At 45.6% G+C, this 23,068-nt stretch overlaps 1 protein-coding gene across 1 annotated transcript in view; it reads left to right on the top strand.

Annotated features, from left to right (window-relative positions):
* Positions 1 to 21,166, top strand: part of Tbh (Tyramine beta hydroxylase) — a 101,478-nt gene extending 80,312 nt beyond the window's left edge. Inside the window, exon 12 of the mRNA XM_037414043.2 lies at positions 20,590 to 21,166. Coding sequence (XP_037269940.2) covers positions 20,590 to 20,694 — 105 coding nt within the window. The 3' untranslated portion in view covers positions 20,695 to 21,166. The remainder of the gene's footprint in view (positions 1 to 20,589) is intronic.
* The last annotated feature ends 1,902 nt before the right edge of the window (positions 21,167 to 23,068 follow it).

Raw genomic sequence — 23,068 nt, 5'->3', positions numbered from 1 at the left:
CCTTGGTGGGCTGACGTCGCATACTGTACGCTCTTGACCAGAACTTCGTTGAAAGCTAGCTGTATCTATAAGAACACACAAAAAATGCTCTGCCTTCTTATTATATCCTGCATTTTAAAGGGTGATTTCCAAGTGACTTTGTCGCGTACCGCAAAAATAGACCAAGCCATGGGGGTGGTGTATTCTTACTTGTGCGAAGTTCTTTGAAATCTGCTGCCCTCGACATTCAGTGTGATATTGAATCTGTTTGGTGCACGATTAACCTAGATGATAATTCTTCATTCGCTGTAGGTGCATTTTATCGACCCCCAAACTCGGACAACAAAACAATTCAGTCGTTAAATGAGATTATCTCGGAAGTTTCAAACCGAACATTCCTTCTTGCTGGTCATTTCAATTTGCCAGACTTAGAATGGCATGATGGAATATGCGTACGAGGCACTGGGTGCCGCGCAAACATAGAAATGAAAAATATAATAGACAACTACGGCCTTACCCAGTTTGTTACTTGCCCAACTAGAAATAATAACCTTCTTGACCTTGTGTTCTCAAATTCACCCAGTTTGGTGAATAATGTCAATGTTATTCCAGGAATCAGCGACCACATGGCTGTTGTTGCAGAAATCAAAAAAGAATGTAAAAACACCTCAAATAGTGCGGCAAGAAAGGTTTTTCTGTTCAGTAGGGGTGACTACACAAGAATAGTCGAAAAGCTAGAAGATTATTTGCCCGTGTTTGAATGCCTAGCTGAACACTACAGTATGAATGATTTATGGCTTAGCTTTAAGGACAAGTTGTTAGCACTCGTAGATAAGTATATACCTGCGAAACAAGCCGGAAAGCTTCGTAAACGCAAGAAGCCATAGATGACGTCCGGTATTTTGAGATTAATCCGGAAAAGGCGACGGGTTTTTGGTAAATTAAAGAAATCTGGAAGCAGTGACCACGTGAAAGAATTACAAGCATTAACGGAGCAGTATAAATCATGTGTGGAAAGCGCAAAAACGAAATATTTCGAAGGGCTCAGCAATAAAATGAAAACTAATTCAGAGTGTTTCTCGCATTATATCAAAGAGTGTGTGTCTGATCATGTTGGAGTGGCTGAACTAAACTTTAATAATATGGTTGTAGTTGATGAGGAAGCAAAAGCTACCTGTTTAAACAAATATTTCCAGTCTGTGTTCTTGCCCAAGCTTGACGTTCCTTTAAAACCACACCCAACCACGATTCCGCCGATGCCACCGGTAGAACTGAGTGTCCATGGCATATGTTCTCTTCTAGAAAACTAAGATGAATCCAAAGCAGTTGGTCCTGATGGCATCTCTCCTCGTATTCTAAAGCGATGTGCACTGCCAATTTCCCTTTACCTTTATATAATTTATTCAAAATCCCTTTGAACGGGAACTCTACCCGAAGATTGGAAAATTTCTCATGTTGTTCCGGTTCATAAGGGTGGCTCAAAAAAAGATGTAACAAATTACCGACCCATTTCATTGACGTCAGTGGCATGCAAAATTTTCGAGCACATATTATTCAAGCACATATTGACCCATCTTACTGCTAATAATGTATTAATAAATGAGCAGCACGGTTTTCGTAAAGGTATTTCTTGTACGACGCAACTTGTAGAGTTCTTTCACGAGCTGGCTTCCAACGTTGATAAAGGTGGGCAAACAGATTGTGTGTTTTTAGATTTTCGAAAGGCCTTTGACACCGTGTCACACTCCCTTCTCCTGGCTAAATTACAGACTCTAAATTTCGACCCAAATGTGTTCATCTGGATAACCAATTACTTGCTGAACGGGCGTCAATGCGTTCTTTAAATGGGAAGTGTTCATCCTATGTTAACGTTACATCAGGCGTGCCCCAAGGCTCTGTCCTTGGGCCTCCCTTATTTCTTATTTTTGTAAATGATATTTCTGTGGGTATTTCGTCGCGCATGCGTTTATTTGCCGACGATTGTGTGATATATCGACAGGTTCAGAACGAAGGTGACTGTGCTTATTTGCAGAACGGTTTGGATTGTATTGTACAGTGGTGCCAGAAGTGGCAAATGACGCTAAACCCCAAAAAGTGCGTTCATATGCGTGTTTCCAAAAAAAAGAAACCAATAGTAACGGCGTACACCATAGATACGCATACTGTTATTACCGAACCAACATTCAAATATCTTGGCGTTGCTTTGTCGCATGACTGCTCATGGAATGCCAATGTTGATCACTTTGCTGGCAAAGCGGCAAGGGCTCTAAACTTCATTCAGAGAAACCTAAGATTGGCACCCCGAACATTAAAAAATACAGCCTATCTCACATGTATTAGACCGATTTTGGAATACACATGTCCTGTGTGGGACCCGATGCAGGCGAACTTGATTGATAAGCTTGATAAAATACAAAACAGAGCTGCGCGGTTTGTTTTAGGGCGGTACGACCGGAGAGACAGCTTCAGTGCTATGAAAGCTGAATTGGGTTGGGAATTGCTTTCTTTACGCAGGAAAAAACTGCGTTTGAAGTTTTTCTTTTCTGTTTTTCATGGGCGGACTGGGATTGACCGTCATAACTATTTCAGTGAACCCAGTTACATATCTAGTCGACATGGCCACCGACGCAAAGTGAAAGAGTATCGTGCAAGAACGACCATGTTTTATAATTCCTTTTTTGTGATGAACATTAGAGATAGGAACCGGCTGCAAGACAAGCAAGTGTGCTGTATAAACGAAGAATTGTTTTATTCCAGTCTGTAACCCCCCTGCTGTAACGCCTTTTTGAGCAAAGCGGGGCACTCACCGAATAAAGAAAAAAGAATAAAGGTACCTCCTTGGAGTGTTGCACGTGACATTATTTTACTTGGCATGTGCAATTTGTGTGTTGTCTTATGTAGCATGAATTAAGAGTACTTTGATTTGGTCTAGCTGCTTCATATCATTTTGAAAGGGAAGCACAAAAACAAAGGGAAAAGAAAAACAGCACTCTTTGTCCCCGTGTCTTTCTTTTCCCTGTGTCTTTGCACTGCCCTTTCAAAATCAGTGTAATGAATGAACGCTGAAAAAAATAATAAAACGTGCACACGAAATCTCAGCTAGTTCTTATTTTTATTTTTGTTTTGAACAGCCTCTAGATGCTATTCACTAATCAGCCCTCGTTTAGCGTCCACCTTGGTGGAGCAGCCGCTATAGGGTGCTCCGCTGCTGACCCGGATGCCGCAAGTTCAATTGTGGCCGCGGCGGTCACATTCAGATAGGTATGAAAAGAGTAGATGCCCGTATACTGTGCAGTGCCAGTGCACATTAAAGAACACCAGTTGGTCAAAATTTCCGGAGACCTCCTCAACGGCGTCCCTCATATTCATATTGTGTTGTTTTTTTCTTACGTAAAACCACTCATACTACCACTACTACTACTACCAATACTACCACTACCACTACTACTATTACAACCCCGTTTCGCTTGCGTTAGTCTCCTCGTAGTTCCTGCATCGTGCCTTCGCCAACGTTGGAAACGCTTAGCTTCTGTTTGGTGCGTCGTCTCTGAACGCAGTTTCAGCGGTGTGACGTGGCGTATAGCGGTCACAATATATGAACCTTGCCAGCCTCTCCTAAAGTACACGCACTGACTGATCCATCCCACAAAAACTGGTAATGCACAACATCATCATCATCATCATCATGATCATCATCATCATCAGCCTGACTACGTCCACTGCAGGACAAAGACCTCTCCTATGTTCCGCCAGTTAACCCGGTCCTGTGCTTGCTGCTGCCAATTTATACCCGCAAACTTCTTAATCTCATCTGCCCACCTAACCTTCTGTCTCCCCCTAACCCGCTTCCCTTCTCTGGGAATCTATTTAGTTACCCTTAAAGATCAGCGGTTATCCTGTCTACGCGCCACATGCCCGGCCCATGTCCATTTCCTCTTCTTTATTTCAACTATGATATCCTTAACCCCCGTTTGTTCCCTAATCCACTCTGCTCTCTTCTTGTCTCTTAAGGTTACACCTACCATTTTTCTTTCCATTGCTCGCTGCGTCGTCCTCAATTTAAGCTGAACCCTCTTTGTAAGACTCCAGGTTTCTGCTCCATAGCTAAGTACCGGCAAGATACAGCTGTTATATACCTTCCTCTTGAGGGATAGCGGCAATCTACCTATCATAATTTGAGTGTGCTTGCCGAATGTGCTCCACCCCATGCTTATTCTTCTAGTTACTTCAATCTCGTGGTTCGGCTCAGCGGTTATTACCTGCCCTAAGTAGACATAGTCTTTTACAACTTCAAGTGCACTATTACCTATCTTGAAGCGCTGCTCCTCTCCGAGGTTGTTGTACATTACTTTTGTTTTCTGCAGATTAATTTTAACACCCACCTTTCTGCTCTCCTTGTCTAACTCCGTAATCATGAGTTGCCATTCGTCCCCTGAATTACTCAGCAATGCAATGTCATCGGCGAAGCGCAGGTTACTAAGGTACTCTCCTTTAACTCTTATCCCTAACTGTTCCCATTCTAGGCTTCTGAAAACCTCGTGTAAGCACGCGGTAAATAGCATTGGGAAGATTGTGTCCCCCTGCCTTACACCCTTCTTGATTGGTATTCTGTTGCTTTCCTTATGAAGCACTATGGTAGCAGTTGATCCCCTGTAGATTTCTTCCAGAATGTTTATATATACTTCATCTACGCCCTGATTCCGCAGTGTCTGCATGACGGCTGATATTTCTACTGAATCAAACGCCTTCTCGTAATCTATGAAGGCTATGTATAGTGGTTGGTTATACTCTGAGCATTTCTCTATTACCTGATTGATAGTATGAATGTGGTCAATAGTTGAGTAGCCTGTTCGAAATCCTGCTTGTTCCTTTGGTTGATTGAATTCTAATGTTTTCTTTACTCTGTTTGCAATCACTTTTGTAAATAGCTTGTATACTACAGAGAGCAGGCTGATTGGCCTGTAATTCTTCAAGTCCTTGTCATCTCCTTTTTTATGTATTAAGATGATGTTAGCGTTCTTCGAAGACTCTGGTACTCTTCCCGTCAGGAAACACCTCGTAAACAGGGTGGCTAGTTTTTTTAACACAATCTGTCCTCCATCTTTCAGCAGATCTGATGTTACCTGATCCTCACCAGCAGCTTTGCCTCTTTGCATGCTCTCCAAAGCTTTTCTGACTTCTTCTATCATTACTGGTGGGGTGTCATCTGGGTTACTGCTAGTTCTTATAGTATTAAGGTCGTGGTTGTCTCGGCTACTGTACAGATCTCTGTAAAACTCCTCCGCTATTTTAACTATCCTATCTATATTGGTAGTTATTTTGCCTTCTTTGTCTCTTAGTGCATACATCCGACTTTTGCCTATTCCAACTTTCCTCTTCACTGCTTTGACGCTTCCTCCGTTTTTCAGAGCGTGTTCAATTCTCTCCATGTTATACCTTCTTACATCGCATGCCTTACGTCTATTAATCAACTTCGAAAGCTCTGCCAGTTCTATTTTGTCGGTTGTACTTGACACTTTCATGATTTTACGCTTCTTAATTAGGTTCTTTGTTTCCTGGGAAAGCTTTCCAGTGTCCTGTCTAACTACCCTGCCTCCAACTTCCACTGCACACTCCGTAATGATACTCGTCAGATTATCATTCATTGCATCTACGCTAAGGTTGGTTTCCTCACTAAGAGCCGAGTACCGGTTCTGCAGCGACACTCTGAATTCCTGTACTTTCCCTCTCAGTGCGAGTTCATTGATTGTGTTCTTGCGTATCAGTTTCTGTCGTTCCTTCTTCAAGTCTAGGCGAATTCGAGACCGCACCATTCTATGGTCACTGCATTGTACCTTGCCAACCACTTCCACATCCTGCACGATTCCTGGGTGTGCACTCATTATAAAGTCTATTTCGTTCTTATTTTCGCCATTGGGGCTCCTCCATGTCCACTTGCGGTTTTCGCGTTTTCGGTAGAAGGTATTCAAGATCCGTAAATTATTGCGTTCTGCGAATTCTACTAGTAGCTCTCCTCTAGCGGTTTCTAGTACCGATGCCATAATCTCCTACTGCCTGGTCTCAAGCCTGCTTCTTCCCTACCTTTGCATTAAAGTTGCCCATCACTATAGTATACTGTGTTTTTACCTTACTCATTGCCGATTCCACGTCTTCATAGAAGCTTTCAACTGAAGCGTCATCATGGCTGGATGTGGGCGCGTAAGCCTGTACTACCTTCATCTTGTATCTTTTATTCAGTTTAATTACGATACCTACCACCCTTTCATTAATGCTATAGTATTCCTCTATGTTGCCAGCTATGTTTCTGCGAGTTAGGAGCCCCACTCCCAGTTCTCTTCTGTCTGCCAAGCCCCGATAGCAAAGGACGTGCCCATTCTGTAGCACCGTATAGGCCTCATCTGTCCTCCTAACCTCACTGAGCCTTATTATATCCCATTTAACACCCTCTAGCTCCTCTAATAGTACAGCTAGACTTCCTTCACTAGATAAGGTTCTAGCGTTAAACGTTGCCAAGGTCAGGTTCCAATGGCGGCCTGTCCGGATCCAGAGATTCTTAGCACCCTCTGCTGCGTTGCAGATCTGACCACTGCCGTGGTCAGTTGCTTCGCAGCTGCTGGGGACTGAAGGCCGTGAGGTATTTGACGTATGCATGTGGGAGGTAGTGGCCAGATACTGCACCAGGGTGGCCAATCCTTCTCTGGTGAGGGAGTGCGTTCCCGGCGGTGGTTACCGGTGAGGCCGCACCCCAGGCCTCTTAATGCAGTTCCATCAACACGCGGATTTTTTTTTAATCTGGTTGGGAACTGCGCGGCACCGGGATTTGAACCACGGACCTCTTGCATGCGAGGCGGATGCTCTAACCACTGCGCCATCGCCGCACTACCAGAGAACGTCAAATAGACACAACATCGATGGCGTACGCGCATGAGTAGGCTGGGGCACGTCATGCGAGCGTGACCTTGCTTCCGCATGTTGTTCTTGGACGTATGCGTCATCTGATTCTCCAGCCCCGATACCGAAGAAAACGGGGAAGCAATAGAGCTCACAATGGCTACTGAGGACGAGAGGCAAGGGATTCAAGCTTGCTTCTTCGCATCATGCTTTGATGGCTCGTAGCGAACCAATTTTTAAAAAAAATCACCATAGTAGAATGCTTTTCATTGGGCACGCAAGAACGTGTAGTGTCTAACTACAACTCATCATGTCCCCTAGAGAGAGACGCTTAAGAAGTAAATGGAAGCCAAACAATAGCCTCGTGCACATCACAATTTTTACCTGAAGGCGCTGCAGCAGATGGGTTATAATGTCAAAGAAAACACGCCTTCATTGACACAACACACTTTGATCTCTTTATATTTCATTTTATTCTGTCATGAAAGTAACAAAAAACAAATTATTAGAAAGATATATTGTATACGACATTCTAAAATCTGATTTACCATAGCGCGAAGAGGACTGTTTAGGTACATTCATTTTCGAATGTGAGTTTAGCATGAAATGCTTGACCTAAGAGTTTTAGCCACAGTTTAATTCGACGCCATGATAGTAATTCTCATACTAGTTAATTTTTATATTGTTACAGCTGTCATTTTTGAATAATGGCTTAGGACAAACCTTGAAGTACTGCATGTTCAGTATTTTTTCATGTTTGTCACTTGCTTGTCAATTTGATGTTTGTTTGTCATTTTTGTCACTTTGTCACTGTCAAGACATATGACAAGGGATCTCGTACAGAACAAGCATACTTAATCATATGGTGAATGCATGCTAAATGTACCGTTGATCGTAAACATGCCGGCACCTGTCTCAGGCTTCAATGTAAAAAATTGCCCGCAGCTTCCCTCGGGGGAACACTGAGGAGGATGCGGACCATATAATTGGTTAACGGGGTGTTAAAGTGCGACTTACTTGGGTCGATGGCTAAATTGGTTAACGTGGTTGTGAAATGGGGTGTTAAATTGCGACTTACTTGGGTCGATGGCTAAATTGGTTAACGTGGTTGTAGGAGGGGGTGTTAAATGAGTGAACACGTACACACGTATGCGAAAGGGCGGCGCTGGTCGAAGGGACGTTGATCATTGTGTTTGTGGATTCGTTGGAATTCATTTCACCGCGACCTTGGACGTCGACGCGCCGTACAAACCAACCGACGAGCGGCAACTGAGCGAGCGAGCGCCGACCTTGAGTATATATACAGCACGACGGCGCATGCACTGTCAGCTGTTGAATGTTCTCGAAGCGCGACGCCACATGCGCGTCCACTGGAGAATCAGGAGAATTGTAGATGTCGAACGCGGTGTGTAGAGGAGGAAGGGTGCACAGATGGTGGAGGAGTGAAGCGCGCGCGGTGTGTAGAGGAGGAAGGGATGCACAGATGGTGGAAGAGTGGGCGACGGCGCGACGGCGCATGCGCGCGCGTCAGCTGTCAAATGTTCGAGAAGCGGTGCGGACGGCGCGGACGGCGCACTACAAGGCGCGAGTATAAGATGCTCCGCATCTAAAAGTGCAATAATTTCGTGACCTTCGCCCCCACTTAATCAACAAGAGCATTCCATGAGTGGTTTTCCATGGTTTTTCATTCGTTCTCCAGCTACCCGCAGCTGCCCAGAAAAACTTGTTCTTCTTTCCCCACCGCAAAACCCAGGTTTTCAGAGGAATTCTTCAGTTCCTTCAGGGCATTGGACAGCTATTTGTAGAAGGGGGTCGCCCTGTCCTCGGCCACAGACGTCAGTTTTATTTTGCTTACCCCATCCTTAATACTCTCTCCTCCTTCCCCTGCCGACGCTGAGACATTCTTCCACTTAGGGCTGCAGAAATACCATCTTTTACACTCGTCATGCTCCTCCTTTAATCGCTCGCAACATGTGAGCTTTGTCCTCGTTGAACCTTATAGTGTCTGGAAATATCAATGCTGCCATTTTTACATGAATAACGGTTTCACACCACGCTCGAAAACAAAATTTGGGCTTGAATAGCGCTTATATACGCGCTCATTTGAAAAATAGGCAATTATAGGCACTCATAGGCATTTAGGCACAAACAACCAATTGGCTTTATAGGCACTATAAAAACACCATGAAAGCCCTTCTTAACCTCTAATTCATGCTCATATATAAAAATGGCACGATGGGAGTGCAAGAAACAAAATAGGCATTTGCCTATAATCCGGTCTCTAGTAATAAGCTTTCGCCAGTTCCCATGTGGTTCCATCGCGGTGTCTCTAAAAGATCTCCGTCACTTGCCATCGGCACTGGTGACTGGTGCTCCCTTAGACGTATGTTCGCACATCGGCCTGTCTAGCCAACGTAAGCACGTCCACACGACAGAAGGATGAAATACACAGCGTTGGTTCTACAAGACACGAACCTCACACTGAGATCAATAGTGCAATCACGTGTCACGACGTTGTCAAGCCTGTTTCCGATCGAACATATATCCTGGTAAAATTGCTGTACTCGCGGAAAAAAACCACTTTGAGCCCAAATCGCTGAGCTATCTTCTTCAGCCGATGTGATAGCGGTAACAAGGCGTGTACACTGCCACTTTGTGGCTTTGATTGAGATTCTGGCTGCGAACTTCAAGTCCTTATGTCTCCTTGATAAGCAGTTGGCAGGTGGCTTGTATTGCAGCTTGTATTGTTTATGTGACTTGTGCCCTTATCTTCGTAGCACTGCTAACATTAAGGAATTAACTAGCTCGCTTTTCGTGTTGCCCCGGACAAGATGGCTGACCTCGTGCTCATAGCCGTGGGAGAAAGGAAATTCTTTAAGAGCTCTTAAGCGAACGTTCGTACGTCCCACGTCATGCGTGTAACCGAATGAGTGATTGACACAGCGTAGGATGAAAGGGAGCGAGCGCATCACAGAATGCATGAGTGTAGCAGTGATTGGAGCAAGAGGAAGGTGCCGAGGCGGAGGAGGGAGGCAACCGGGGAAGCATGGCTCTGCATGAGCGACTGTTGTGAAACGCACCCCCGTATCAATGCACTATGTCGCACAACTGTTCATCTTGTAATGCGCTACCAGGTATGACATGGACTGAAAAAAAAAGTTTCCTCAATTCTTTTTCGGCACGTATCATACCTGGCAGCATATTGCAAGATGAAGGCGTACAAAGCAGCCACCGTTGCAGCTTTATACGTTCAACACCTTGTCTTGTCTTGTCTTGTCTCCTAGGAGATCTTGGCTCATACCCACATGGGGGATTGGCCACACTGTACCTCATAATAGATCATTTTTTACAACGCTTGCTAAAAATAATAAAGAGAAATTAGATAGGAACAATAATAATGTTCCTTTGAAAAAACATCAAAGAAGAATGCGATAAACCAGAATATATAAAACAAATTAACAAGAATGAGGAAGGGGGAGAAAGAATTGGATATATCTGGCAGTACCACTAGCAGCGTATCCTTTCGGTTGCCTGAATGAATTTTTGCAGCGCTGACAGAATAGCACTGTGGCCCACACCCAACTGACTGGCTCCAAACGATAATAGGGTGGATGTATTGACTGGCAATCCGAGCATACCAATCGGTCTTTCAAGGATTATTCGGCGCAGTGAGGCGAAGCGGCGGCATGTGAGAAGAAAGTGATCTATTGTTTCCGGTTGATTGCAAACTACACATAGGTTAGTTAATGAAAATCCTGATTTGTTGAGATAAAAATTTAACAGAGGAACTCTACAGCGAAAGCTTGTGAGGGTCACCTCACATTGACGGGAAAGGCATTTTGTGGTGTTCCATGTGAACTGCAAGTGCCGAAATTCTTCAGATTGTAGAAGCGACGTTTCGTTCATTTTTAAAATTAACAGGCGTTTGAATCGTTCGGCAGTAATAAAAGGAAACTGTGGAGCTACTAGCACCACCGGGAAATTTGAAGATGCCGAAATGAGCGAATCAGCAATTTCATTTAGTTTAATTCCAGCATGCCCGGGGACCCAAATAAACCGAACTTCTGATAGGCTATGCGGTACGAGAGACCAAAATATCCTGAGAAGAGGAGAGAGACTTCTTTGCGGACGTTAGATGTTTACATACAGACAAAGCATCCGAAATAATAATAGCTTTTGATTGCTGATAATTTAGTTTTCGAAGAGCCAATGTAATAGCCAGGAATTCTGCGAGATAAATTGGTGTGAAGTCAGGTAATCGGAGCGCAAAAGACCAATTAAGCTGATGACCTTGTCTGCACCACCCACGGCACTCGTTCTCTTTATCACATAGAGAAATAGCCTCATCGAGTTCTTTCAGACCAATCATCAACACGCCCGGTGGTAGTGTGAACCGAGGTACCAGTGCCCTGGTCCTGCATGGTCTGGACACATACGCGCAATGTGATTCATGATCGTGGGGGGACCCAGAGTTTATAAAGGACCCAAATTCACTCGCCCAATAAAGTGTTTCTTTCCTTACGCCCACCCGATTCAAAGGGTTGGCCGCATCGTCATCATATCGTTCACCGCAGCGGGAGCACGTGCGGCACGCATTCTATAACTTGGGCGCCGTGCCATCAGCTTGGTTCGCTGGAACAAGACGCTCGCTTTTCTGGCAGAAGAGATCTCATGTCAGCGAGGTCCGAAGTATTGTTCTGTGCCACGAGAGTGCACACAGTACCAAGACACGCGATCCACCTGTAAAACTATCGGTTGCCGGACATGTCGTAAGAGAGAGAAAGGAAACAACCGTGGATCACTGCAGTTAAAAAAAATTAAGTTCTAGGTCTGTCTCGCCTTCTGTTTTGTATCAATTGGCTTGAAATCATTTGTTTCGGCTGCATGAATCAGTGCGTAACACGGCGCGTTCATGGAACGACTGAACTAATGATAGCTCGCTGTCTCCTCGCATTGTGAAAGTCCAGTAATGGTTGTACGTAGAAACAACTTTGTGTTTTCGTTTTTGTGTTTCTGAAACGTAGCTGTCGGTGTTGGATGTTCACACTCGCATAATTCATACCGTGGTTGGCGTTGTGTTATTGGTTGCTTTCAAGTGAACTGCGCAAATCGTCAAAGCTTCGCCGCCGGAAATTCACGCATCGGGAAGGCTGCATTGTCGCAACGGAACGAATGTCCGTGTATTTTCAGCAAACTTTGACATCGCCTTGCTGGTTTGTTCTATTTTTGTCGCTTCATATTGATGGTATTTATTCGAGCCGCTGACTCGAACTGGCATTTAATGCATTCAGAGATCTGTGGTTTTCTTTCACGTGCGCTGCGTGTATGTGTGACAGGCTCCGTAATGTGCTTTCAGTGTGTGTACGTTCGCGTGTGCGCTAACTGCGTGACCTCGTCGCACTCCAGATATCACATCGTGCCCGAAATTCGGCACCTCTCACGCTGAGCCGTGTTCGCACAGCAGGCCTAATACACCTGTGCAGTCGATATTCTCATAACATGGGGGTGCAAGCACGACGCGAGAATCGAAAAGGAAAAAAAAACGAGGGTAGCAGTTCAACTTTACTAGCCGCCTCGCGGCTAAGTCAGCAGTTGATGCTCCAGTGGCACGGAGGACACAGCTCTAACCTTATCGAGCTTTTTAGTGCTATGGCCGTGTCATCTTTGTTTCCGTTTCATATGCCACGTTCGTTCACAGCACTACGCGTCTGCTATACTGTCAGTATGCACATCTAAACAACGGTCACGTAACTTTCGTTGCCGACAATGTAGAACACCGATCACGTGTGTGGCTTCATTTCGGATTTCATATAGACCATTAGGTATATTTAACGCATTACTGAATAATCCTTACCTCTACATCTCGTACACGATAACGTCGTGGACTTCGGAGATGCATTTCGCGTTACGTCGGGCGTCGTTGTCGTCTGCTCCACAACGTAAACGTGATAACGAACTTTTTCTGATTTGACTACATTCGCTCTTTCTAAATACCTGTCCTGCTGGGAGTTTTTTTTTTTTCAAGCAGTGCTCTTCACTCCAGGTGCAGTGCGAGAGCCCTGCACTTGCACGTAAGGGAGCGGCAGCACGGTGGAATGAAGGGAAAACGCGCGACGTGCGTCCCGAATTTTTATTTTTATGCCAGAGATGGCGCTGTCTGTTCAAAGTTATAGGGCTACGAAGCATTGCTTTGGTTTTTATGGGGCACCAGCACTGGATAGGTGGCGCGCCGAAAAAGAGCACCTGGCGGAGAGTCGCGGCGCAACTCAGCAGCTCGCGCCCAGACGACTGGCCGCAGTGTACCACTCCGAGAGCACGCTCGTGCGCCGCTGCCGTGCTTCATTTTGGAACGAGCAGCTCGAAAAGGCATAGCGCCAGTAATACTGCACTGTGGTTTAGAAAAATAACTTTGCCCGAAGGATACTCTCACATAAAAACCACTGAAACACGGAGAGAAGCCCTGCAAGTGGACTGCGTTTATGCATATAGTATCAAATGGACAGTGTTGTGCCGTGATGGCAGCTCCCTCGTCCTCATTTTCTGGTTGCGTACTAGGTTTCGGGCTAATGCTAGTGCTGGCTGACATGCCCCCATTGATAAGTCTGTGCTGCTACAATACCACGCTGCCAAAATCTGCAGTAAAACAAAACAAAAACTAAAGCAGAGTAAGTGGTAGCTGCGTCAATTTTTTTTTTTTTTTGGCATAATTCGTACGCGCTGTCCACGGTATGTATGCACAGGGACGTTGATCAAGCAAACCACCGTGGCAGCGTGGCACGCGTGGTGTCGCGCTGCTATTCTTAAGGGCACGGGGTAGATTAGCGACCACGGCGGCCGCACTTCGGTGGGAGAGAAATATGAAAAGGAGACACCCGTAGATATAAGTGCGCCTCGGAGAACCCCGAGTGGTCACAATCTTGATACGCACACTACAGCATACCCCACAACAATATCTTGTTTGGTGCATGAAAGCCTAACAATTATCGATGTTGAACAGACACCTTCATTTCAGAATGACACCTTCATTTCAGAATGACACAGGCACGCGGAAACACTGAAACTGGGTGTTAGGCGAACTAAACAACGAGTAAAAATCGAAGACATTTGATACTTCTCTAGCAAGGCATTAACTCCGATGTTACTTAGCCATGGCAGTCAGTGAGAAAAACTCTTACCGCATCGCCTGATTTCAGAAATCTAAGCTTCGAGTAGTCCGCTGCTTTGTTAGTAACAAGAGCCCTTACTTTTGCACAAATTAAGTTAAACAGACTCATCTCGGCATCGAGTGTTCACCGCGAGAGTATCTTTTATAACAGCTCAGAGGCATAGGTGACCATGGCCACGCACAAGGCTTGTGGACAAAGCAGCTTTCCTTTACACGCAACTGTTTACACGTAAAAAAAAGAAGAGTGAGACTACCTGCCTATCGTATCATTCACTTCACTTGGTGGCATCAGATGGAGTTTGGTTGTGGTGGTCAGATGGACGGACGCATGGACACTTTGTTAGTTCTGAAGTGCACGACTCGACGCTCAGTGGGCCAGATTAAAAAGTAGTTTACATATGCCGCATTGTGCATAACTCACTCGTTTCATTTCCGGCAAAACGCCGTTTAAACTCGACTGTTTGGCCCTCGTTTCCACTGGTGGCTGTCTTCACTATCGAATAAATATAGCAGACGCGCGCCGTTTGGTTTCGAAACGAGCCCGACAGCACTAGACAGGAGAGCGACAGCAGAATTTCGCTCTCCCGAGCGCTTGAATGCAACGCCGCTTCATTTTTCCACATCCTCCCTTTCCTCTATACGCCCTCCCCCTTTTTACATATTGTTGCACTTCAATACGCAGCAGTACCGCCAGCGCCCTTTGGTTTTGTTACGGTGATGCGCGCACGCACCGCCTCTAGCAGCCGCCACTTTCGTCTGCGGGAGCAGCTGAGAAGTGCGCGTTCTCACCGCCAGGGTGGCCGTGAAAACTCCAGCGCAGGTTCCCTATAGAGCTCAGTGCGCGCTTTCGCATAACAAGGTCACGTACAGAGTACTACATCATACAGTGCTGAATGTACAGCGCTACATGATACAGTGATAAAGTGCGAAAGGCCAGCACATGTGCCATGGTTTCTTATATAGTGAAATTCAATTAAAAGATGCTAAATTCTATTTTGCTTGGCGTGGAACGACACATAAGTTATCGCAGATTGACTGTATACAGTTCATAAATCATGAACGTGTGATGCATTGAGTCACGGAAGATGGTGCCTTCATGGCGACGTTGATAACTGTGAACTGAGTATAAGCCCTTTCTAAGCCTACGAAATGTTTCTTCCCCACAAAAATGCCCCCGTAGCTCACGAGTCCACTCAGTCGGGCTAACTCAGACTCGGATCGAGCCACGAGTCTGAGTGAGTTCGGGTGAGTTATATTTGGTGAGTGAGCCCGAGTAAATCTGGCTGAAAAAAATTATGATGAGTCCGAGTGTGTCCGTTTGAGAAAAATTTTTGTGAGTCTGAGTGAGCCCTGAGGGCAAAATATATTCCAGAAGTGAGTATGAGTGAGCTCCTCATTTTTCCTCAACCTATGGTACTTTACTCAACTTCAGGATTACCAGCCTTATATAGGTGCCCGTTTATGCTCACGTCAACTCACACGCACTTCAACACACTACCGTTCACACGTCAGCTTAATATTTAGGCAGTGACTACAGTGACGGCGCCCATCACCGTAGTGAAATCGTAACAGCGACGGGGCCCGTCATAATAGCGATGCAGCTATAGCGATGGACCCCGTCACCGTAAAAGCAATGACTACGGTGATAGGGCCCGTCACCATAGTGTAATGGTAAAAATGAGGGAAGGGGAGGGGGAGGCCCGTTTCCGTAAATTTGTAGCCTTTTTAGACGCCATTGTCTCGCTATTTTGGTGGTGCAGTGAGTTGAAACGCAGTTGGGGGTGTGGTCGTGCCGCAGGTGAGCAGTTCAAATCCCATTTTGTTATTTTTATTTTATTTTTATAGTAATGCGTCAATATTGACCTAACACCTTTCAAGGAGTCATAATTTTGCTTTTTTCGCAAGAAAATCGCAGCGTAGTTTGTGCCGGTTGATAGCCCTACCACGTTGATTTTTCGAAGTGCAGTGGGTATACGTTGGTGTGCAACATGATGCGTTGTTGGTGTGCAATTTCGGTTCGAGTCGCGCTGACCAACAGAACTTTCTCTCTTTCTTCTCTGCTTTCGATATTGTTCAGAGTAAGGTAGCTGATTTTAAAGGCAGCATTCTACAGTGCAGCGATGAGCGAGAACCAGGGCGATCAGCTGAGTAGAGGTTCGCGCTGACGGACCCGGCCCGCTGAAAGGCATGCTCTTACCGTAGAATTCTAATCTGAGCTGCCCCCACCACGATATCCCCTCAAGTAATGCAAGTGTAACGAGTTTTCACTGCCACCATTAAAATCGCCTGTACAGACACATACCACATCGAGGCAGCTCCGTAATGATGTAATTATGAGGTGGCTCCTTTAAACAACGCTGCCTATTGTGACGGACCTCAACATAGTGCTGCTATTTGTGCTCCTACTGGTGTGATTAGAGAATTTTTAGGGGCGAAGCTCCTTATGGCGTGGCTTGTGCGTCTCCCGTAGTACGTAACCACCAGTGGCACATACCCGAAATAGGTATAACATTTGACCTCCAAGGTGGTGCCGGTGAGAGATTTCTTCTGTGCGTTGTTTAACAATAAAAAATAGTGCTCAATGTACATGCCAATAGCTGCTAATGGCAAATGAGAGACAGGAGCATTCGGCTTTTAGTCAACGCGCACGCTGCGATCCCTATTAGCAGCCATTGGCATGTACATTGAGCACTATCGGACAAGAAAGGGTTGCTACATTATACTCGCTGGGTGTAACCTCTTTAGTTTTAGAAAGGCTTAGCGAGCGTTGAGCCGCAGGGCCATGAATACAATGAACTAGTACATACCATGAATGAATTCGAGGTGGTTAAAGGGGGGAAGCAGATACGAAGCGCAAGCCGTAAGAAATTAAAAGCTGAACCCTCCTGTCTCTCATTTCACATTAGCAGCCACTGGCATGCACATTGAGCACTATCTGACAGGAAAAGGTTGCTACGTTATACTCGCTGGGCGTAACCTTCTTGGTTTTAGAAAGGTTTAGCGAGCATTGGGCCGCAGTGCCATGAATACAGTGAACTAGTATATACCATGAACTCAAGGTGGTTGAAGGTGGGAAGTAGACCCGAAGCGCAAGCCGTAAAAAAGTGTGCGTGTGCCACCTCTCGTTTAGTCCTTGGAATGTCCACTGAATGGCGGTGCTTCTATATGAGGAATATATGATAAAAAGATGCGAGATGGTGGGACTTGGAGTGTTGAATAGATGGACGAACGGACACACAGACAGATGCATGGATGGACGCATGAACGGACGCAGGGGCGGATGCATGAACGAACGCCGGGATGGGCGCACGAACAGACGCATCGACGGTCACACAGACGGACGCATGGACGGACGAATGCTTCGCCCCACTCTCCATCATTCACTCCGTGGATATGCTGCCATTTTTTATTTGTTTTTTTTTTCTTTACTGCCTCGAGTTCAAGTTTCCTGCGGCTACCTTTCCTCACCGCAGGATACATCGACGCTGCCAGAGCCACGCTCATTATTGCGCATTCGCTTCATCGACTGGGTGGCACCTTGAGGTTTACAAAAGCCCACAACCGCACCATTCCAGCACTTTCAATTTGCAAATTAAAGCATCCAGACAACCGGTCACGCCAACGACTTCATCGCGCTGGCATGTTAATCACCGAGAACGATACGGAACACGTCTCGCTCCCGCAGGACAAGCGTCATCTCAGGATGCGAAGACAGCCACAGAGAGCACACCATCGTGCGAGTATCTACAGCACCGTAGAGAGCTCGAATGTCTATATACGTTTACATGTAGCAATAGCACACGTTCATGAAGTGAAAGCGACTTGCATATGACCTTGTTTGAAGAAGCCTACTTAAATCACATGAATAAGTCTGTGTGTGATTTCAGCCGAAGTATAGGCCCGAAGTCGGAGCTACACGTATTGTAGTCATATGCATTTTAGTTTTGGGGCTTACTCAAACATACTGTCTACCCACACAGCCATCAGGGTTGGAACACATTCCATGTAGACCTGCACAACGTCTGGCATCCGCCCATACATCGCCTTTATACAGCGACATGGAAAATGCGTGGAATGGACTGATTTGGGAACATCGCATTATGTGTAAGAAATTATTAGTTGGAGATACGGTATCAATGCTAAGGAACGGAAACCCCACTGAGGGTGGTTGTTCAATGCGATAATAAAATTGATTTGCACGCATTCAACAGAATCTGCTTGCCCAGTGCAGTATATATAGGAAACTACCAGGAAAGGTAATCATCCCACGTTGGACGTAAAAGAAAGTTGATAGTTATATCTTCGATGAATGAACACGATTATTATTTAAAAACAAGTAACAATAGTTGAAACAATAGTAAAGGAAGAAAATTAAAAAGAGCGTGATTCGCACTGAAGTAGGGCACCAACGACACAAGACGCTGCACCACGAAATCCACATGTTATGACTGTCTAACAACCACCACAGACAGCGACATGATTTTTTGCAGCATTACCTTGAAAAAAAAGAAGAAAAAGTAAAACATTCTAAACGGCATTTTGATCCGACGACTTGCGTCACGACACAACTGTTTCCCCAACTGTGCGTCAAGCCACTAAGCAACCACAACAGCTAGGTGGTGGCGACTAAACGACTACAAATTCACGGCGACGGGCCTCCTCATTTTTACCATCACACTACGGTGACGGGCCCCCTCATCGTAGTCATTACTTTACGGTGCCGGGGTCTATCGCTATAGACCCTATTTGAAAAAAGGCGCCCCTAGTGCCGCGGACGCGAACTACAGTCCGCCGCCGCCATTGTGAGGGCACTGCAGCAGACGACGCAAGCTGTGTGTCACAGCGACGCTGACACAGACACCTCTTGCGTTCCTGCAGGACGCGGACCGCGTCGGGAGGGCACACCGATGAGTGTCCCTTGCAGGCTGGATCCATGCATTGCTAGTCATGACAAGCCAAACTGCTCGTTCAACCCGTTGAAGGGTACAAAATATTGCTGATTGTGCAGCGGAAGCAGCTCAGAAAGCTTATCGGAGAGTACTAGGAGCTCGTTCAAGCTAGAATCAGGTGTTATTTTAGCGGATGATACGGAGAACTAGCCGCCAACCCAATCACAGCACTGACGCATTTGATGGCTCGCTTTTCATGCCCTCATGATGGCGAGAGCTATCCCACGCTCCTTTGCAAAGCGAAACTGACAAAAAGCTCACCGTCAGATGGCGTATTCATGAAAAGGGTCTATAGCTACATCTCTATTATGACGGGCACCGTCACTTTAGCGATAGTGCTACACTGAAGGGCCCCGTAACTGTAGTAACGATTACACTACGCTGACAAGCCCCCTTACTCTAACGATAGTACTGAGTTGATGGGCCCTGCCACCATAGTCACTGCCTAATATATATAGATCAGAGCCGTGGGTGGCACCAGGACTTGAGGGGAAGCGGTGGTGCCTCAACATCCCCCTGCACACTTTTCACTGAAAGTTCTTGATAATGATATTTCGTATGAGTAAGGTTTTCCACTAAACATGTCATTTCTCAATTGCAATATCTGATAGCTCCTATTTTAAGGTATTGTATAACATGGCGTGAAGTAGAGCCCAATTATGGGAAATATTGGCGTGGAATAACATTGACACCATGGTGAAAATTGTTTATTATAAGCTAACAGACTCATGAGTCAACTCACTCCGATTACTACGATCAAGCAGTGTGCCTGAATTGGAGGAAGTCCGAGTGAATTATCATTCGTGTGAGTTTCCGTCCGAGGGAGTGCTGTGGAGAGAAATTTTAGTGAGTGTAAGTTTGAGTGAGTCCAGTTGAGGAAAAGTTAGGTGATTCTGAGTTATCGAGAGCCTTGAGAGCAAACTATATATTCATGAACGAGACTGAGTGAGCTCCACAGTTTTTGCCGACCCATACCTATTATATTAAGTGTGCTGCTTATTACCCGCCGGGCATGGTTATGCTTAGCGCGGTGTTCAATTTCCTATTGGGTCTACAACATGTGAATAGACTGGTTGAGGTAAGTATACAGAAACACGAAGGGGAAAGCATACTTTGATATTTCAAGCCACACATGAGCGAGTGACCAATGTGACCAAGTACACTGCTTTACAACGGCCTGGATAGTTCGTATTGAGGGCCCAGACCGATGGGCACGAGTAGCCACTTAGCTTGTTCTTAGTGATCTATGCAAATCTTAAGCCAGCACGTGGTCTGAAAACGAGTCTTCTCATATGAATGCTCATAATAATTAAGGCCATTGGAAGAAAATGATGATACCTTGTTGAGACGCATCGACGATAAGACTAGTGCAGTTTTGTTCCATATCTACACCTATAGGCAATTAGGGGTGCAGTTCAGTACCAGTTGTAATGTTTGACTACTTGGCCTTCTTTAACTCATGCATGGATGTAGTAGTATCCGATGCATTATTCAGTGCTGCAAAACTGAGCTATGCACTAATAGAGAGTATGCCAAATGCGTGAAGAACTGTGATGTGACCAGTGTGAGCAGTGCGCCGTATATAACCCATGGGCGTGCTCGCAGGGCAACTGGGAAGGAATGCCGGTGACCGATTTCCTGTACCCACTGCCGCCACCAACCAGGAACTGCCCAGAGGTTGAAGGGCTGCCACAGCCCGGCCAAGAGTAGGGGGTTGCATACACCTTGTCGCCAGGACCAGTGGCCGCAGCTGCGCAAGTCAACGAAGGATATCAGCGAAACCGCTTGTGCCACCGCCACTGTGGGCTTGGCTCACGCTATGAGCGTCGATAAACGGTGTCTCACGAAGACATCTTGCACCTATATGTTCGAGTGACAGAAGGGTAGACTGTGGCTCCACACCATCGCGCAACTCAAGATGTACAGACGTTCTCGGAACACAGCACACGCAAACAGCGCGACCCGCACGTGTCTATAACTGTCGGTTCAGTTCGAATGGCGCCAACCACCCTTGCTCACAGGATGCGTATTCTGAAATACCAAGGTTTCCATCCTAGAAACTAAGTGCGCGTTGCGCACTGCACGAGTATATAACTGTCACCCGCAGTCAAGCAGCATCTGCAGCAACATATGCATTTCATTCATTGCAATAAAAGAAGGTGAATAATGTTGCGTGCCTGTCTACGAGGCGTTTTTTAATGTACTTGCTCATGTTCTACTCATTAGAAAAATCATAACACGATTAATATGTGATTAAATTCATTGTGTGAGCAGACCAGCCGTGAACCGGCACTAATAACGCTGCCAATAGGCTATATATGTGCATAGTCACCTGCCCCTGTTTTAAAGTCCTTGAATTCCCAAGGTCTTATTTTATATTTATATTTGGCACAATATGAGAAGGTAGGTTACGTTAGAGCCGGCTATCCCAACACCATGACAGTAATGTACACAATAACACACAAAGTTCTGATTTTTCAAGGATGAATCTCAGCTACCACTCCTTCACTCAAAGGAAGACATCCTCGAAAACAAGAAATTTGCAGTTGGGATATGTGCTGATTTATCTATGGCATCTGAATGTTTGATAAAGAGCTCATATTGAATAAACTTGAATTTCACGGAATCAGAGGGTTACAGTTACGACTTCTTTGTTCATCAATCGCTGATCAGAAACCAGAACATGATTATATCACGCCTCTTCATCTGAAAGAAAAAAGAAAAGCAAAGGAAAGTCAGCGAGGTTAACCAGATGTTGCACCTAGCTTGCCACCCTGCACAGTGGGAGGGGAAAAATAGAAAACAGAAGAGAGGTAAAGTAATGCGCTAGCATGCACAGTACCACCTTAAGACAGCGTGTCAGGCCCCATACTTCTTTTTCACATTAATGAGAAAAGTATTCTTTTGAAAGCTTACATCGTTACGATCAAGCCAGAAGAGCACTTCCTACGGGCGTGATGCATTGCACGTGCACTGAAAAAAATGCAAAAGACATGCAAAAATGGTCTCATCAACTTGAAACTCTAGATAAACTCGAAACACTTTCTCGTTTTTCACCACGCGTAGGACACACATTGTCGAAATCAGCGTATGCCATCGGTCAGCTGAATCTGTATAGCGGGAGCTACCACATATTGAAAATTAAACAACTGCTATTCAACTCACTGTTCCGTTCGCATCTGAAACACTGCCCTCATCTGGGGCGTATTACCTTCGTGAGCAAAACAAAATTTATAGACTGCAAAGTAAAACTATAAGACGCACATTTAAAGGAGCACTGACATCAAATTTCCAGATCGAGATCTGCCCATGATTTGATCGCTTTGTAAGCATTGGTCTTCTTGGCCAAGTTTGAACGGCATCCATCGCGTTGAAGTTTTCTTAATTCGATGTCAAACAGCGTTGAAAAGCTAAAGAGAAAAAACGAAAAATAGACTGCCCTGCAACATCGACACTAGTGCTACGTGTTCGGCGTGATACATTCCACAAATACCATCCAGAGTGACGATGCCCTGGTAGCGATGACGTGTACGATCCGAGTGTTCTTATCGTGGCGCTGACTGGCTACGAAGTGCAGAAACGCACTCGCTCGTCCACGGCCGGGCTAGGGCCTGGCTATAGCGCGCGCAGGTGCAGTCTAGCCCGGCTGTGGCTCGTCGCGTTTCATTTTCATCGCACCGGATTGAATGATTTCATAAAATAATCAAGATAAAAAACCACCTAATGGTAAAACAAAAGAGCATGTTTAAACGTGAGCTTGTCGGTCAGCATGATGGGGAATCGTTGTGAGTTGCAGGTGAGTTGCAGTCGTCTAGTTCAAGCATGGAAAAAGCGCAATGAGGGTGTCTTTTCATATCACGTATGTGTTACACATCAACACTACCACAAGCTATCAAAAGTGAAACAGCATGTAGTCAGATATCATCGCTAACAAGTAACATGCAGGTATCGTTGAATTTTAGTTCATCTGTAGACTTTGCGTCCACGTAAAAGTGGTAGTGCCGTGTTAACCACGAGAGGATAAATAGGTGGGGCCTTCTAGAGTCGCGAAAAAGAACCTGACAAGCAGGAAAGGTATTCTATT

The sequence above is a fragment of the Rhipicephalus microplus genome, chromosome X, assembly GCF_043290135.1.
Source record: "Rhipicephalus microplus isolate Deutch F79 chromosome X, USDA_Rmic, whole genome shotgun sequence".
NCBI lineage: Eukaryota > Metazoa > Arthropoda > Arachnida > Ixodida > Ixodidae > Rhipicephalus > Rhipicephalus microplus.
This window is presented reverse-complemented; position numbering and strand designations above follow the sequence as displayed.